Source organism: Engystomops pustulosus, chromosome 1 (genome assembly GCF_040894005.1).
Source record: "Engystomops pustulosus chromosome 1, aEngPut4.maternal, whole genome shotgun sequence".
NCBI classification, from domain to species: Eukaryota; Metazoa; Chordata; class Amphibia; order Anura; family Leptodactylidae; genus Engystomops; species Engystomops pustulosus.
In genome coordinates, this window is record NC_092411.1 from 162346632 (window position 1) to 162365213 (window position 18582).

General features: G+C 38.2%; 1 protein-coding gene across 2 annotated transcripts in view; it reads left to right on the forward strand.

The window, feature by feature from the left end:
* The window catches only part of NFIC (nuclear factor I C), a 173838-nt gene extending 155508 nt beyond the window's left edge, over positions 1 to 18330 (forward strand). For both annotated transcript variants that reach the window (XM_072113627.1, XM_072113622.1), the window contains exons 10-11: positions 1307 to 1392; positions 11478 to 18330. In XM_072113627.1, coding sequence (XP_071969728.1) covers positions 1307 to 1392; positions 11478 to 11495 — 104 coding nt within the window. In that variant the 3' untranslated portion in view covers positions 11496 to 18330. The remainder of the gene's footprint in view (positions 1 to 1306; positions 1393 to 11477) is intronic.
* Positions 18331 to 18582: the final 252 nt, after the last annotated feature.

The following is an 18582-nucleotide window of genomic DNA, read 5'->3' on the forward strand; positions in this document are numbered from 1 at the left end:
TCCGCTTCTGGGCATGCGCACGCCCAGCCCGCCACCGGCCACACCAACCAATCTGGAGTGGGACCGGTGTGGTGGGAGGAGCGTTGGGGGCGGGACCCCATACATGCGGCGCGCTTAAATGTTTGTGTCGCACGTCAGCTCAGAGAGGACCCACTGGTTGCCAGCTGCGAACAGGGCTTTGTTTATCTGCACCCCCGCAGCACCTCAGCACCTAACCATTTCTCCCGAAGGTAGGATGTCCATTCGAGATCATACCATTTGAGATCATGGCATTTTCACTCCCGTTATGGGAAGTTTATATTTATATTGTTATCTATTATGGTTACAGATTAACTCCCTTCCTTACCAAAGGAAATCTTCATAATCCCTGCACCATTCAATAGTGCAAGGTAAGATCATGCATTTACCGTATTACACTGTACCCTGTACATTTCTCATAGCCATGCACATTTCATTACATGTTGTTTATACTGTTGTCTTTCATTAGGGTTTTCTAAAAGGCGAACCTATCTATCCCCTGATGAGCCCTAAAGGGTGAAACAGGTCCTGTCGGGATTTGGTTGCGCAAAAGCCCTTTGACATATTCTGCACTATATCTAGAAAACTATCTATTACAACTGTTGCACTTACTTGCACCTTGACTGGGACTACACCTTTAGACTAGGTCCGATAACAGGGCCAGTTATCTAGGGTAAGGTTCCAGTCGGGGCTGAGGCCACTTAGGGCCACAACCCCGAGGTTAGGTCAATCAGGGTGTTCTAGACCTTGGACATAGGGCAATAACAGGGAGAGTGGAAGCCATTCTGACCCTTGCCTCTAACGCCAATAGTCACGTCACCCTCATTCTTTCCTTTATTTCTGCACTCTTTATGGACATAAGGTGCCCGTAACCATCTCACCGATACTTTATTGGCATCATAACGGATGAGCATCCGGAGACCAGAGTGTAGATTTTGATCATCGACATTACAAGATGTGTAGCCCACTAAGGTGAGCTTTCCCTTTTATTTCCTGACTTATACAGATTTTTGAACCTCACAAAGGGGGCCACCAGGCTCACACCTGTATTGTCTTTCTTTTTCAGATGGGTACCATGCGTTCACACAATTCACCTTGAAGCCACATTACTGTTTGTTTATTTTTAACCATTTCAGTAAAAGCTAAGTTTTAAATCACGATTTGTATTTTCCTTGTATTGAGTCAGAATGATCAATTATCTTAGTAGGATAATTTCTATATAGCTGCGTTCATTCTCTTTTCTAGCACATGTATAGTGTAACAATGATTATTTTTTTTTTATTTACAGCATACTCTGCTCCTAGTACACCTCCCGCCAATCGATCCTTTGTAGGGCTTGGACCCCGAGACCCTGGGAGCATATATCAGCCACAGGTAGGTTTGATCTAAAGATGAATCATTAATATCTATGTGGCAGATTTATTATTAGTGCCTTGACTTCACACAACTTGAGGAAGAAAGTGGGGCACATTTACTTACCCGGTCCTGCGCGTTCCCTGATCCAGAGTGTCCTCCGAGAATGAACTCTGCCGTGATTCACTTACTTCTTGCGCTCGATATCCTGCATGTGTCGCTCCCCGCTCAGGTCCGACAGAGTTCACCATCTTCTTCCCGGTGCATGTAAGTGCATGGCTTGTGACACAATTTTTAAGTTAAATCCCTTGCTCTGTTCGAATCAGACGGATTGTCCGAAGGCCCGCCCCCCCGATATCTGTCGCATGAAAGCCGGCGCCGATGCACCAAAATCTGATCGACACAATCCTCTTCTAAATCAATGTCACAGCGACGTGATCCCCAAAGACCTCGGAAAACCCGGTGGAAATGCGGCCAAATAAGCCCCAGTGACATTGACATATCTAACTGGATTATAATCCTTACACTGTCTTTCATTTGGAGAACTTTTCAAAAGAAAACATGATTTTACAGCAGTTTGTGATCAAACTGTGATCCAGCTTCTACATACTATTCTTGCCTGCACAATAAAGCCTCTGTTTGAGATTGTAAATGGATCAAATGCTGGGTCAATGATTGTAAGAGATCAATGCTGTTTTACCAAAAATTCAGTTTAATACATTTTCATAAAGAAAAATTAACCACCCCAAAGTAATATCACTCAAAAGTGCACCTCATTCTGCAAATATTAGACCTCACATAGCTATATTAATAGAAAAAAAAACATTTTTATAGCTTACAAAGTGTGCCAATGAAAATCGTAAAAAAACGCCTCATGGAGCATAGTTCATGTTTTGGTGAACCCCATGTGCTTTGTACAGCACATATATTTACTTTTTTCACCATCTTCTTTTTTGAAAAAAGATTACATAACAACAGTGGGTCAGAATACTGTTTACACTCGATAAATTCCTGTAGTGATCGACATGTTGTCGATTTTCAGGCATTCCAATTTATTGGAATCTTGTAAGTCTCTGAAGAGGGACATCAAAACATGAAACTCTATAAATCTGCAATCCAAAAGCCAAATAGCGCTTTTCTTCTGTGCCCTTCTTTGTGTCTAAATATCATTGTTGTGCCTGGGTAACCCACTTTAGGTCATATATGTGGGCACAAACTACCTTTTGTAATACAGTATTGCACAGTTGGGAAAGAGCTCAGTTTGGCTTCAGATTTTATCAGGACAGTAAGCAGTTTGACTACCTCTCTCTTTTCAGGTACTGTTTAACTTTATTCTACAGAAATAAATGTGCAACACATGCTGCTAAGTGAAAATTGCAATATTGTTTTTGAATATTTAACTTAAGTAGCCCAGCTTGCTTGAGCAGAGAAGCACAATTTAAAGTATTCAAAGGGTTCATCAGTTTTTGATGCATGCGTCTCTGACATAAAAAATTAGGCACTGAAGTGTTTGATTTTGCACCATCCACTGTACAATGCATTTAATGTAAATTCTTTTTGGAATGTCAACAGTTTGACACCGTGCCACATAAAAGGTTGGTATATAAAATGAGACTGCTGGGAATAGGAGAAAATCTGTGTATTTGGGTAAGTAATTGGCTTAGTGTTAGAAAACAGAGGGTGGTCATTAATGGCAGATTCTCAGATTGGGTTGATGTTACCAGTGGAGTGCCACAGGGGTCAGTATTGGGGCCACTTCTTAATATTTTTATTAATGACCTTGAAGTGGGTTTACACAGTCAAGTTTCAATATTTGCAGATGATACTAAGCTGTGTAAAGTAATAAATACTGAGGTCGATAGTTTAGCATTACAGAGGGATTTGTGGAAGCTTGAGGAGTGGGCAGAGAAATGGTTGATGAGATTTAATGTAGATAAATGTAAAGTTATGCACTTGGGCCATGAAAACAAAAAGTATAATTATGTTCTAAACGGTCAATTACTTGGTAAAACTGGAGCTGAAAAGGACTTGGGGGTATTGGTGGATGGTAAACTTAATTTTAGTGACCAGAGGCAGGCAGCTGTTGCCAAAGCAAATAAAATTATGGGATGTATCCAGAGAGGAATAGATTCTCATGATAAAGACATAGTTTTGCCCTTATACAAATCGCTGGTCAGACCACACATGGAATATTGTGTACAGTTTTGGGCACCAGTTTATAAAAAGGATATAGTAGAGCTGGACGGGTGCAGAGGAGAGCAACCAGGATTATTAGGGGAATGGGGGGATTAGAATACAATGACAGATTACAAAATTTGGGATTATTCAGTTTACAAAAAAGACGATTGAGGGAAGACCTCATTACAATGTACAAATACCTGAACGGACAGTACAAGGATCTCTCCAAAGATCCTTTTATACCTAGGCCTGTGACCAGGACAAGGGGGCATCCTCTACGCCTAGAATACAAGAAGGTGATGTCTAGTTTTTACCTTAAATCTGACAACATATATTAACAGATTGAAAGTCATGGCCACATAACCAAGTTAAACCAAGCATTATGCGCCAAACATCGACTTAACACCGTGCTGACACCAATCACTGGTGTCAATATGAAAAATTTTCATGAGGACATCAGGGAGTGATGATCCATCGATGTGACAGCTTGTTGTCTGTACAGGACTTCAGGGCCTCAATACTCTAGTATACAGTCATCCAGCTCCCAGTATACAGCCAGCAAGCCCCAGTATATAACCTGCCAGCCCCCAGCATATAGCCCGCCACCCTCAGCATATAGCCAGTGTGATAAATGTGACCATGGGGAGGGGAGGCCTGCTAGTACTCAAATTCACCACCTTAATTGGCCTAATTGAGCTAGATTGCTGACAAACACAGCATGTGACTGGTCTTCAAAGATATGCAGATAGATCGACTCCAGGCACCCCCCCCCCCACACACACACACACACTGTATACACACAAAGGGCCATAAACTCCAAAACCACTAAGTTGAATAGGGACAGTTATGAAGTTATGGTCCATCTCACCAGAAGAATAAATACATTTTTGGATTAATGATATTCAGGTGATCATGGGGCTGCAATGTCTGGAACTCTAGGATGCTTTGTTCCAGAGATATCAATATCAAAATGGGTCAGGTTCGGTATCAATGCAATCTAGGGATTCACCCGGATCCAGTGATACCAGAACCATGACCCTACGACTTCACCTTGATAAGCTTTGGCTTCTCCAGGGCTCTGGTTGTTGTACCAGGTAGGAGGGACCCATGACTGGCAGAGGTGTGTCCACACCTGATATATTCATGTTTCTCTCAGCCAACATTGTCTTTCACCTGGGGAAAATCTTACCATCAACAAGCGCAGGGAGGATCTTAAAGTGTGGACTATCCATCCCCATTAGGGCCACACACACAAGGTAACTAACTTAAGGAACTGCTGTTATTTGTAGCGCTACCTTGTATTTTCTACTCTGTGTAACCGTATATAGCCCAACTGTATATATTGTTTCTAGTGTGCCCTTAAGGCAATTAAATATAAAACTTAACCTGTGTTGCTCTCTTATCTCGATCACGAATCTCACGTCCGGGTTTTTTGTTTCTATACATGCTACTGGGTTGGTTCCTCACCCTATATAATCCCATTACGGACCAGGTTTATATTAAAGGAGAACTGGTGGCAGCACAAGACTGATAATATTCTGTCTCACTGAGGGAGATGAAGATCCCTCTCACTGCAATACAAGTGTATTGCTGTGTAAAGGCTTTAACAAGCAATCGGATGAACGCTTGTTCAAGCCAAAAGTTTGAAAATGTAAAAAAGTTAATAAAAAAAAAAAGTAATTTTATAATACCGTATATACTCGTGTATAAGCCGAGTTTTTCAGCACAAAAAATGTGCTGAAAAAACTCACCTCGGCTTATACACAAGTCAAGTAAAAAATTAAAAAACCGTAATACTCTGGCGACAAGAGAACAGACAGTCTCAAAATCACCTGGATATGTTAAAGTGTTCCGAAGTTATAATCAATTATCGTGACACAGGGCAGATTTGAAAAATCGAGTCTGGTCATTAAGCTGAAAACTAGTGTCGCCGATAAGGGGTTAAGAGGAAACTAATTATGTTATGATCGCTGTTCCCGAGGGTTTCCCGGACAGTGACATTTTGGACAATTCCTGCATTGTTTGAAATCACGAGGTCCAAAAAAGCATCACCTCTTGTGATTCTACAAGCTGTACCATAAAATTATCCTACAGAAAGTTGATAAAATGTCTCCCCATCACAGATGAAGAAGAGCCCTGACTCCAATTTATATTTGAAAAGTTAAAGTCTTCCATTTTCACTACTGTCCCCTCCTGTGCAGTCCGCTCTGTTTATAAAGGTGACCCTCTATTTCCTCAAAGATATTGGGGGGTCTATAAATTACACCAAAAATTATTTTCTCAAAGCTCTTCTGGCTTTGAATTTCAACCCACAAACCTTCAGCCTCCTCAAACTCCACTGTCTCATTCACAATCTCTTTTAAAGGACACCTGTCACCACTACCTGTGCACAAGGATTCCATCCCAGTTTTTATCTACTCAATTCATAGATTAATCATTATAAAATCATCTTGTCATTATTATGTAATTGAGACTGGTCACATTGTTCAGAGGCAGTGATGTCACAACTGTTACTCCTCCCCCTGCTCATGTCTGTGTATAATGTATGGTAAATCATTGCTTGTGTCTGTGCTTTATCTGCTGACATGCTCTCCCTCCTAATACACACCTGTGAGACACATCAGCTACACTTGAATCTGACATAACATGGCTGCCTTTTATTCTGGTGATAGCACAGTATGGTGAAACCCGTCTGTGCTCACCATCCCGTGCACAGTGCACTCCTATGGCGGTCATATGCTAGCTGCCGTACGTTATATTGTCTATCCCATGACATTTATCTTCATAGGTCACATGAGGGAATGGAAGAAGGAATGATTTGTATTTAGTAATAAATAAATGCTGATTAAAATAATTACTACTAAAAAAGATGGTTCATACTGAATTAACAATCAAACCAAAACTGAATACGTTGTCATCAATATTTCTCTTTGTAATTTTTTAAACATCATCAATAGTTTTTGGTGATGCCCAGCTCCTGAGATGGGTTATTACACACCAAAGACTCCTCATTTTTTAATGAAGAAATGAGATACCTATTTGAGGCTAACCGAGTATGATTAGATTGGTGTGAGTTAATGCACGAGTGAAGTCTTGGAAAACCTCTTAAAACCCCTGGTCAGAAATACTCCCAGTTACATCAAGGTTACTAGTGACGTTTTCATTAAACGAGTGTAGACCCACTACATAAAGGTACAGTTCTGGATGTGTAATCTTTATACACAAACATTTCATACAAAGATGGAATAGTGGCATGTTAGGCACACATGGAGAAAAATAACCTACCAACATAACTGGTCACAGAACTTATACAACTACTTTGCATTTGGAGAGGATCTGTGTCCACAGTCTGTGGGAACAGAAATGGGTTCAAGGTGTGCACCACAATATGCAAATCTTTTTATGGCAGAACTTGAAGGTGCATACCTTTCTACATGCACCAAAAAACCCATGATCTCCTTCTTTTACATTGATGATATTCTGATCATTTGGATAATAGGTAAGAAGGCCCTTTTTCAATTCCATGAGAGTTACAACAACTTTAAACTATACACATTGGGGGTCATTTAATAAGGGGCCGATTCGCGTTTTCCCAACGTGTTACCCGAATATTTCCGATTTGCGCCCATTTTCCCTGTATTGCCCCGGGATTTTGGCGCACGCGATCTGATTTTGGCGCATCGGCGCCGGCATGCATGCGGCGGAAATCGGGGCGTGGCCGAACGAAAACCCGACGGTTTCGGAAAAATGTGTCGCGGGACTCGCGCTTACCTTCACCAGGAATAGGCCGGTGAATTTCAGGGCATTCCGGCAGGCCACGGGGAAGTTCAGCGCAGCAGCGTCACCTGGTGGACGTCGGAGGAACTACCTTAGTGAATCGCCGGAAGACCCGAATCCACCGCAGAGATCGCGCCGCTGGATCGCGAATGGGCCGGGTAAGTAAATCTGCCCCATTATGGCCACTTAACCACATCAATATACCACAAACCAACAGATAGAACAGCCTACCTGAGAAATGACAGCTTCAACCCCAAACACACAAGACAATCCATTATATACAGTCAGGCTATATGTTACAACCACCTTACAAAACAGACCTGGAAAAACACCTCCTGGAGCGAATTTCTCCATTTGGGCTACCAACCAAAAGTGATTGACAATTAAATAAGCAAAGCAGCAGCCATCAACATAGACACCTTCCTTGCCTATAAAGTGACCCAACAGGAGGCCAGTGTGCCCCTAGTAGTCACCTACAGCCAAGAACTGGAGATCCTACATCGTATTGCCAGGGAACTCCAACCAATTTTTCATAAAGAATTGAGACTTGAGATATGAAACTAAAATAAATATTACCAGTCCCCCCTCTCCTTTCCTACCAGCAAGTCTATAATAACATGTTGTCTGGAGTGCATTGAAGCCCCCATTAGAAATTGGCGCTGCACCCTGCACGTTCACACTGGTGACCATGTACCTGTCCCACAATCACATCATGTAAATGGTTCAACTGTCCCACTACCGGCCTCTATGTGGCTTGACTTTATCAGTCTATGGATCAATGCATCAATATTAACATCAGAAGGAAAAATGTGGCCACACATTTCTCCAGAGCCCGGATTACTGTTTTAATGGGACATTTTAAAACACAAAGGGAATGGAAAGAATGGGAATATAAATTCATGCAGAGATTTTACACCTTAAAGTGGTAATATCCATGCCAGATTCATGAGCTCCTAGCTCTGACCTGGAGGCAACAGGCAAATAAGAGCCAAGGCTCTCTTGTCAGGCCAACGCTCTCTTAGTCTTTTTACTACCATCCTGTTGTAAATCAGATGTCCGTTTCAATATTCTGTTATTTTAAAGCTTTTAATGTCTTTTGATGACCACTGCCTAGTGTGCATAACATTATGCTTGATGAAGAGAACTAGTATTCTTGAAAACTCATCATTAAATAAACTCAGCCTCAAAAAGGTATCACCTGATTTCTGCACTTTTCTTCTCCTCTATATGGCTAAAACAGTACAAGTATACACCAATAGCTTTTTTTTTGTTTGGGCAGACAGTGCCCCCTTGTTGTTAATTTGTGTAACACCACAAAAGGCTTTATTAGTGTATCATCACAGCATACTTTTGTAAAGAGCTAGTGATGGAAAAGAGGAATAAAATACCTGAACAAAACCTGAACATCCCTGAAATTTAAAATCTATCTATATCTGAATAAAAAATTAGAAATGTTTAATGACATTCAGTGTGGAATCAATAGTTTCTTAAACTATATCTGTCATTCCTCTCCATAAAAAATGCTCTACAGCCATCTACATTATATAAAACCTATATATCTCATAGTGGCCCAAAGGATATGAGATGTATTATATGAGACTAAACATATTATATATCAAAACGACCAAAAAAAAAAATAGGGAATTCATTAATAATGTTCATTTTGAGTTATTTGAAAATTAAATAAAAAAGTACTATAAATTACCAAATAAAAATGAAAAAAATATCTTTTATTAACTTTTTAACTAACTCTGTGTTCCAAAAAAAACCAACGCAAATATTTTTAAGGTAGCATGCAAAAAAATGCCCAGTCACTAGAGCCATTTCAGGCCGCTTCACTAAGGGGCTTAAAAGAAATGTAAGGGGTGACCTCTTTATGTTGTACAGATATTTAAATGGGCAGTACAGAAATCATTCTATACATACAGGTGACCAGGACAAGGGGGCATCCTCTATGCCTAGAGGAGAGGTGATTCTACCATCCCCATAGACAAAGATTCTTTACTGTAAGAGCAGTGAGACTTTGAAACTATACTGCAGGAGTTTTTGTTGGCTAACACTTTGTAAATGTTCAAGAGGGACCTGGATGCATTTTTGAGAGCAAAAATATCAAAGGTTATGGGAACAAAAAACTGTTAATGTGACACTTATCCACTTATTCTGATTGCCATATTAGTGTGTGGAAAGGAATTTTCCCCCATTATTATCGGCCAGTTGGCATCAGCCTTATTAGGTTGTTTGTAATTTGGGTTGCTTTATGAACCTTTTGACAGTTTGTCCAGACACTTCCCAGAATATAAATCATGAGTGCAAGCAAAAAACACATGAAAAAGGACTAATATTAACTGTCACGACTGCCATTTGACTATATATGTATATGCAGATACAACATGTATACAAGTCATGACAGTGTCACACTTTAAACAATCAAATCTCCTGAACCATAACACCTAGAAACACTATTCTGATGTCATATTTAATCACCACTTTAATTTAATATCAGGGTTGTGTTCCAGGTGAAACAGACCCAAAGATATCCACTGTTAAAATTGTAATTATAAATACAGGCAGTCCCCGGGTTACATACAAGACAGGGTCTGTAGGTTTGTTCTTAAGTTGAATTTGTATGTAAGTCGGAACTATATATTTTATCATGTGACAATTGGATTTTAAAAATGGTGGTTTGTTATAAGAACCAGGATTAACAAAAAAGCTTCATTACAGACACTTTTGATAACTGTTACAGCTGTTTAATGTAGCCTAGGACTAAAGTACAATAAATTACTAATATCCAGTGGTCCGTTTGTAACTAGGGGTCATATGTAAGTCGAGTGTTCTTAAGTAGGGGACCGCCTGTATGCCATTGTAATTAACTTTTAACAGTGGATATCTCTGGTTCTGTTTCACATATAAACACAATATTATGATATTAATGGAGATATGAAGTGAGTCTTCCTCCAGCTGAAGGTAGAATGCAGACGGAGCTGCAGAAGACACTGGACCACTGCAGATGATGACGTAAGCCGACACCTGGAACTGGAATCTAAGTGGCACCCGGTTTTCACAAGAGCCCGCCGCAAAGCGTGTTGGTCTTGTTCAGCGTGGTACCACCAGGTCTTTCCACAGGTGGGGACGTAGCAACAGGTCAAGGAAGGCAGCAGAGGAGCGTAGTCAGGACCAAAACTAAGGTCACTACGGGAAAACACACTAACAGCAAAGGGCATGGGAAGAAGCTTTTTCTAGGGCACTTAGCACAAATATCTGGTAGGGTGTGCAGGGAGAGTCTGGATTATAAAGGATTCTGGGTATGGCCAGCGCCAATTAACAGCACGCTGGCCTTTAAATCTTCTGAAGCCAGCGCGTGCCCGAGACGGGGATGTGCGTGCTCGCCCGCCGGACGTGAAGCAAGAGCAAGGACGGATGAGTAGATGCTGCGGGGGAATGGGGCACACGGAGGGGCACAGGTGAGCCATGACATGGGTTGTGGGAACAACCGTGGCATATATTCAACCCTCAATCGGAACTTGAACCGCAAAAAAGATAGTGGATTGACACTACACATATTTATAACATAGTCTGGTAAAGTTTGCTTACATTTAACCACCAAAAAAGCTGTTTTTTTTTTTACAATTTTAGTTGTTTGTTTGCTAATTCTATATTTTAAGGGGTTATTAATAAAATTATACTATCAATTTAAAATCTCACACGTAATAAAAAAATTAATCTAAAGCAGTTCCAATGATATATTATATATTATGAAAGGCATAACAGAACTGCAAAAATTGACCTGGATATTAAGGCACCAATAACCCTTGGTCACCAAGAGTTTAAGCGATACATTGGAATACTATTCAAATTAATCAGTAAATTTGTTCATGTTGTCTGTCTACTTTTTCTAAAACAGGTTGAAAGCAAGCAACCTGGCTTTGTTCTGTAGTGAAATACTAGTTTTTAGTGATACATCATTACACCTCATATAAGAGTCTACATATTTAGTCACACGTGACTTGGGAACATTTTCAATATCGGCACAATACTTGTGATAAAATTAAGGCTACTTGTGGTGATTGTTATTTGATCATGCTAGTCATTGTTCACATTTTATTCTCACTGTTGTCTTTCTTTTCTCTTTTTCCTATTTTTTTTTCCAGTCGTGGTACTTGGGATAGCAGCCTGACCTACCTCCCATCCACTGTAGAACAAGCAGACAGAAAATAAGGGTCTCTGCTGCGTTTCTGGTCCAAGTGAACAGCTAAATGAGTCTTTTTTACATAAATATTGTTTCCACAAGTGAATAAATCAGCGATACTAAAGTGGCCGGAGATAGATGAAGAAATAATATACTAAGATGTGTTCTTATCATCAAACACGATGTTTAAAGCTATGGCTCTTGCATTATGGATTTTGAGAAAATATATGCGTATGATTTTAATATCTTTTTACTCTTAACCCATTCATAAGAGTTGAATAGCCAACCAGCAAGGAGGAGGAAGAGCTAAGATCTTCCTGTATGAATATACTTTATTACTGTTGCTATTATTAATATTATTATGCGATTGATATAACTTCATTGTTTATTTACTCTGTTCTGCTCCTTCCCTGAAAAGTTTAACTGTTCTTTGCTAAAAGACTTGATGACAGCTTGCCATTTGATCGACACACAAAATATTGTACCACCTTAACTATTTTCCCAGTTCTAGTTTGTAACTGCAGGCTACACTTGTGGTTTGTTTAGAACACTGACAGACTAGTAAGTGTCTAAACTCTAAATTGTGCTCTTTTACTTACTGAATGAGTTAAATAAAACTCCAGACCCTTGGGTAAAATATTGTTTTTGCATTTAGTGATGTTCTTTCTCCCTTGTGCTATATATATATATATATATATATATATATATATATATATATATATATATATATATATATATACACATATATAGATACATCACTGAATGCAAGAAGTACTCAGACTTAGATGAAGGCCCAGAAGCAGAATGAAAAGTTCAGCCAAGCATAAGTAAAGGAAAATGACAGAACTATAAATATGGTAAAATATAGTGTCTGTTCTTTATTCACCATGTGTTCACCAACATTTGGGCACCTTCACATTAGCGCCATTTTGAAGCTTAAAATAGGCTCTAGTGTTAAGGAGCTAAAAATTGCCGGTTAGTATCAATGTACGTCCGCAGCCATTTAAATGCCGCTTGCGAGTTTGCCAGCACCGATCATGGATGTTAACTGCGGGGGGAAGTTGAGCCGAACCTAGCCCCAAACTTCTAATGAAGTTTGGATCCGCTCAACACTAATGATAAAGAAAGGACCCTAACTTTTTTAATGGAAATCTGCCCTTCCAAGAAATACTCTAATATATATCCATTTATATGTGAGTATATATAGACACATATCCAGTTGTAATATGACTTGTATATACAGTAGTGCAGTTATAAAAGTTGGATACTTCAATTCCCAAATTAATGAATAATTGTGGAAAAAGTATGTTTACACACACAAAAAACACAGGCACTTTTATCAAACTGTTTAGACTACACCAAATTTATCATTCAGTATCACAGACTTTGATAAACCTTGTGCAATAAAAGAGTGGCCATCTATGTTTTCACTCTTTGGGGGTTATATATTATTGACTTTCTATCTTTTTTTTAAAAAGATCACTCCACTGCCCACCATGGTGTATGTGCTGCTGCGATTATTTTACTCTTCTTATGATTATTTTGCGATTATTATAACAAAATCCCAGAGAGATTTATTAAAGGGCCAACCACACTTTAATAAATCTAAAGGGCAGTGGAGTGCCAAAAGCAAACATTGCAAGGAGCCCCTTTAACTTTTGCAATCTTATAAAAATCAGCCCAAAACTATGTAAATCCCACAGAAAAAAGAAATGTAAGTTCTTCCCTTCTTAAGCTAGTTTTACACAAGCTGTGAAAAGGTAACTCAAAATGTTGTCCAAAAGTTGGACATGCTCACTATCCTGCTAAGCAACAAACATTTTTTCAGTAGAAGTGTCTAAAATGCTGGGAAAATTCGTTTTTCTAAAAAGTTTTATTTTTCTGTGGCGCAAAGTAATGCCAGAATCCTGTCAAATTTTTCTTTTCTCTCCAAATGTTTTAGAAGAATTCTGTAGTTTTTCATACACTTTGTGTGCCAATGTGGATTCATAGTCCAAGGCCACTTTAATAAATCTAAAGGGCAGTGGAGCGCCAAAAGCAGACATAGAACTATTGCAAGGAGCCCCTTTAACTTTTGGTACCTTATAAAAATCAGCCCCATTCCAATATATCTTATAGTGGAATATTATGGTTGTCATATTCAGTAACCTTGTGACGGATAATTGTAACCCTATATGCCTCCACAGTTAAACCTGTCAGGGATGAGAGGAGCGGAGTTGTAACATGAAAAAATGGAGGACTGAGTCTGTAGAGGAGACTCTACATGCCAAGACTAACTTATGCAAAATGATACAGACATCAGCATTCCTACACTTATGTCTTCGGAGATGGTACTGCATTTATTGAGGCTACCTTGTACCTACCACTGCCTGTAATAGCACTTTAAATTAGGGTGGGTTTTCAGGACAGCCTCCTGCTTCTCCACAGTCCCCTGAACAGATGTTTTGACAATTTATTTAGGTATACATTTTAAATGAACATATAGGGGCCAAGACTAAATTGTTATACATTTACAATTTTTTTTTACAATGCGCCCAAGCTGTGTGTACTTAGTGCACTCTGGTACAACATTTGCTTGTAAACAGAGACTAAGCTGTAACATTATGTCAACAGCTGTGCTCCCTTTATTGCCTCTCGGCCACTAAAGCCCCCAAAATATGAAGGTTAGATTAGAAACATGAACTCAGTTTGCAATGTAAATAGTTATGCTTTAAGCCATCTCCATTAATAATAATAAAACTAACAATAAAAAAGTCATAAACTTAAAAGGGTTGCCTGTGATTAGAAAAGGGGTCTTTTATTTTTTTTTCAGAAACTTGTATTGCAATCTAGCCTAATGCAACTTTAGTGGTATGCACGACTGCAAAAGTCCTAAAAAATTAAATGATCACATAAATTTGAGTAGTCTGGAAGTTCCAGTGAGCATTTACCATAAATTTATAGCAGTTGTTTAAAACAAGTTATATGTTTGACATGTGTCTGTATATACAGCATATGCAAGGCCCAATGTCATGCAATTAATTGTCACTAATTGGTCATAGGTAGCCCTTTAATTTCCAAGCAAATATGATAGAAAAAATACATACTGGGCCTTTGTTACTTTACCAATTTCCTGAGAAATGATTAAGACATTCTAAGAAATGTCTGTAACAGCTCATATTTGATTGTGATGCACTAAATATTAAACCACAATGGTAAAAGAGGGAATGGATAAAATAATTTTATCTCAAAGGAAAATAACAAATCCTGCTCTAAATAAATGAAATATGTTGTATAGTTAGTTTATATGCAAATATATTGTAACCAAAATGACATGTAAAGTATGTGCATTACTGGGGTGTGCTCCCTCGAATTGAGACATTGCTATTTGAATAGTGTTATTAAGTTCTAGATACAGTCCTTACTAAATTAAAACATCAGCCACATTACAGTAAACGGCATGGTGCTTCATCCTGCGTTCAACCCCACTATGCACTCATCATACAGGCTTGTGGCTGAAGACCTGCATGGCAGATTTAAGTATGGCACTTTACCCATTAATAGTATGGGAGTGAGCATTCTTTATAATTCACCCCATCATCTCTGCCATCTAACAGTCTGTCTTAAAGGAGATTTTTGCTAACCGTGTTTAGTACTCACTGTGGTAGGAATGTCCTTCTTAGCTTACCTACATTAACCCCAAGAAAATCCTTAACTCCAAGAAGGGTTCTCAGCATTTGTACAGACAACAATTACCTAACCTTCAGGAAGCTACTCTAGCTTTTTAATTAAGCATGTTATTTTCTACCACTGACGGGAGTCTGAGATGGGGTCTGCTGAGTTAAATTGGAAGGAATACATGAAAACCACAATATAAAAAACACTAGAGATTACAAAAATATCATATAAAAATAGTATATATAAATATATATAGCATTAAATATGTACAAATGATCTTTTTTTCCCTTATTTGCACGGAATTTTCTATCACATTATGTGCCTTGCCTTCTGACAAATGATGAATAACCACTTGCTCATTTGCTGCATGCTCTGACTTCAGTATACAGGAAAACATGAAATGTGTACAGACATTAAACAGTTAATGATTTCTGATTCCTTATTATTTTGGTAATGGATTTTTATATTTTTTTCTCTTGTATGTTGTTGTCTTTACCTTTTATGCAGTATTGCGGTTGCATTTGTCTTTCCATTGTTGGGTATGTATCTTACAGTTGGGTTGTCATGTTCAGGTATTTTGTAAGCAGTTTTTAAGCTAAACCCAGAAGTAGATCATAAAGGGTCATAAGGGGTAGATCAAAATAAAAATTAAAAAGCATCTGCTACTTCTACATTTTGGTTTATCAGCCTAGTTTTAACTTCAAAAACCGCATCACAAAACTTTAACATGGAAACCTGGCTGAAGAGAGGCTGTTAAACATTAACAATGCTGGGCATAATTTGATTTCTCTGATATGTTCTCTTCTATACCTAGTAAAAATTTGAAAAAATTATTGGCTTGGGGTAGCCCGAATTTGAATATTTCACTATTATTTTATTTTTAGGTTCTGTCACATGGTCAAACCTATGTATTTCCCTAGCAGATCAATGCAGCTGGAATAGAGAAAACAATAGTGTAGCTGAGGAATGAAATTAGAGGCTAAGGAGCAATAAATGTTGAAACATATACAGCTATGTAATAAAAATTAGGCTGGATGCCTCTTACATGGTCTGTAATAGAATTGTAGTTTAAACAATTGAAAATTACAGTGAAGGAAAGCTAAACTGTTTTAAACTGAGATATCTTGATATAATATTTTCATGAACAACCACAGTGCAGATTTAGTTTACTAACAATGTAGCAAAAAGGGCTAAGCTCTGACTTGTTGTTTGCCGCTAAGATAGTGTGCCCGATATCCTGCATCTGTCGCTTCCCTGCTAAGGTCCGCCAGAGTTCACCTTCTTCTTCCTGGTGCATGTAAGTGCATTGTCCTGTGACACAATTTAAATGTTAAATCCCACGGACGATCCGAATCCGTTGGATCGTCCGCCCGCTTTCCCCCCTGATTTTATGTCGCATGAAAGCCGATGCGCCTAAATCCAATCGCGTGTGCCACAATCCCCACAAATAACTTTGTTTTTTATTTTAGTCGAGGCTGTAAAATCAAACAATATGTGGCCACATGTAAACCTGAATTTTTGTTGCTTTTTTCCAAATAATTGGCAGATTGAGGTTTAATAATTAAATGTGTACAAGCACCTCCTTGATTTCAATTTGTAGGAATCTATTGATATGGATGGTAGCATGTCAACTCTTTAAGTGCTTTACACAACCAGCTATGTTAACAGCCTCTCCAGCTGTTTGGGTCAGACATGTCAAGTTCTGCATTTATATTTCCCTACCAGGTAATAATTATATTGCACTATTGAATATGTATCTAAAATCCCTATAGCTGTTACATCTCTCATGTCCAAATGATCCAAACAGGATATATACACTTTTTTTGCATTCATTCACTTTTGTAGCTGCAATCCTAATCATTCCTTCATGTGTGTTTCTTCTGAAATCTTTACTATTGTTAAAGAGTAATGATTATTTTACCTTTTAGCCCTGTTATTTTGTTTTTACCAGAAATGTAAACTCAGAACTCTGGCCTTCCTAAGTGATCTGATTGCCATATGGAATATTATTATATATACATGCCAGGCATTATTTGTGTTGAAACATGCAAAGTAAAGAATAGCGTCATCTCAAAGTTTGGTCACTAGTAGAAACCCCCCAGCCCCACCTCTAGAATATTGTTTTTAACTTTTTAATATTTTGAATGTTTTTTTGAATACTTTAAATAAATAAATTATTAATGATAATTTATTCAATCATTTGCATATACACCATTTAATGTGTTGTGGCATATAAAATATTATGATCCAGCTGTCTTTACAATTATGCTGTTTGAGATTGAAACCTGACAATATACTTGTTGATGGACATGTCTCCCTAAGCTGCAGTGAACTCTTGTAGATTTCTTCTTTCACTTACCAGACTGCAAGATAAAGCTTACACTGGGACCTTAGTCCTGAGCCCTGGCATTTTGGGAATAAAGTTCTTGATTATAATGCAATAATTAAACTATAAACAAAGATACTTTTAGGATTGCTTTTAAAAAATAATATATATATGTAATTTATAGAGACACCTAAAATTCCCATTTATATTTATCAATTAAAATATATGAGATTGATCTTATTGATACACGTAAATGTATGGCAATCTTTTCACTTTGAAACTTACTCTTTTCTTTCCTCTTCCGATTTATATATTTTCTGTCTTATCTTCTTCTGTGTCTCTTGCGTCTTCCAAAGCCTCCTAAATATATGCAATTTGTTCTATTTGTCCTACACATAAGAGAGTAAAGGGGAGAGGACATCTCCAATAACTTGCCAAGGATTGTATTTAAAGGGAACATAAACATAAGATACTGATAATTGTCTTTAAATATTCAGTAAAACCAAATGTAGGATGTCCTTTTCCCCAGAACTGGTTGTAGGACTTACTAACTCCAATGTAGTCAAAAGGGACTGTAATATGTTGCAATATCCTTTAGCTGCTTGAGGGTTAAATCAAGTGACGATTTGTTTTGTTGAATTTTAATAACTGGGTTTTTACCTGTATAGTTTTCATCTGAAGAAATATCCTTTTCTTCCGCTATTTTGTTTTTGGGATCTGGGGCTGAGGGTGGGAGGAAATGTGCGTTTCCCTATTTTTTAAGAACGGACAAATAGTTTCTTTTGTAAGTGATCATCAAATTAAGGTAAAATATATAAAAGGAAAAAAAATATTCAAGATTTTCTCGTTTATTCCGGAAGCTGTGTTGAATATTTGCCTGCATTTGTGCTATGCGTGTGGACTTGTCTGAAGAATGCTAAGGGATTTTTTTGAAGGTTGATAACATAACATATACTTAAAGTGTAACCGTCATTCTGAGCAAAAAAAAAAACTAAAAAACATAATTCTGCTTCAGATGTCCATAGGGAATCATTCCTCAAAGTATTTTCCCTCTCGGTCCTCATTTAGTACCTTTTTTTGCCCA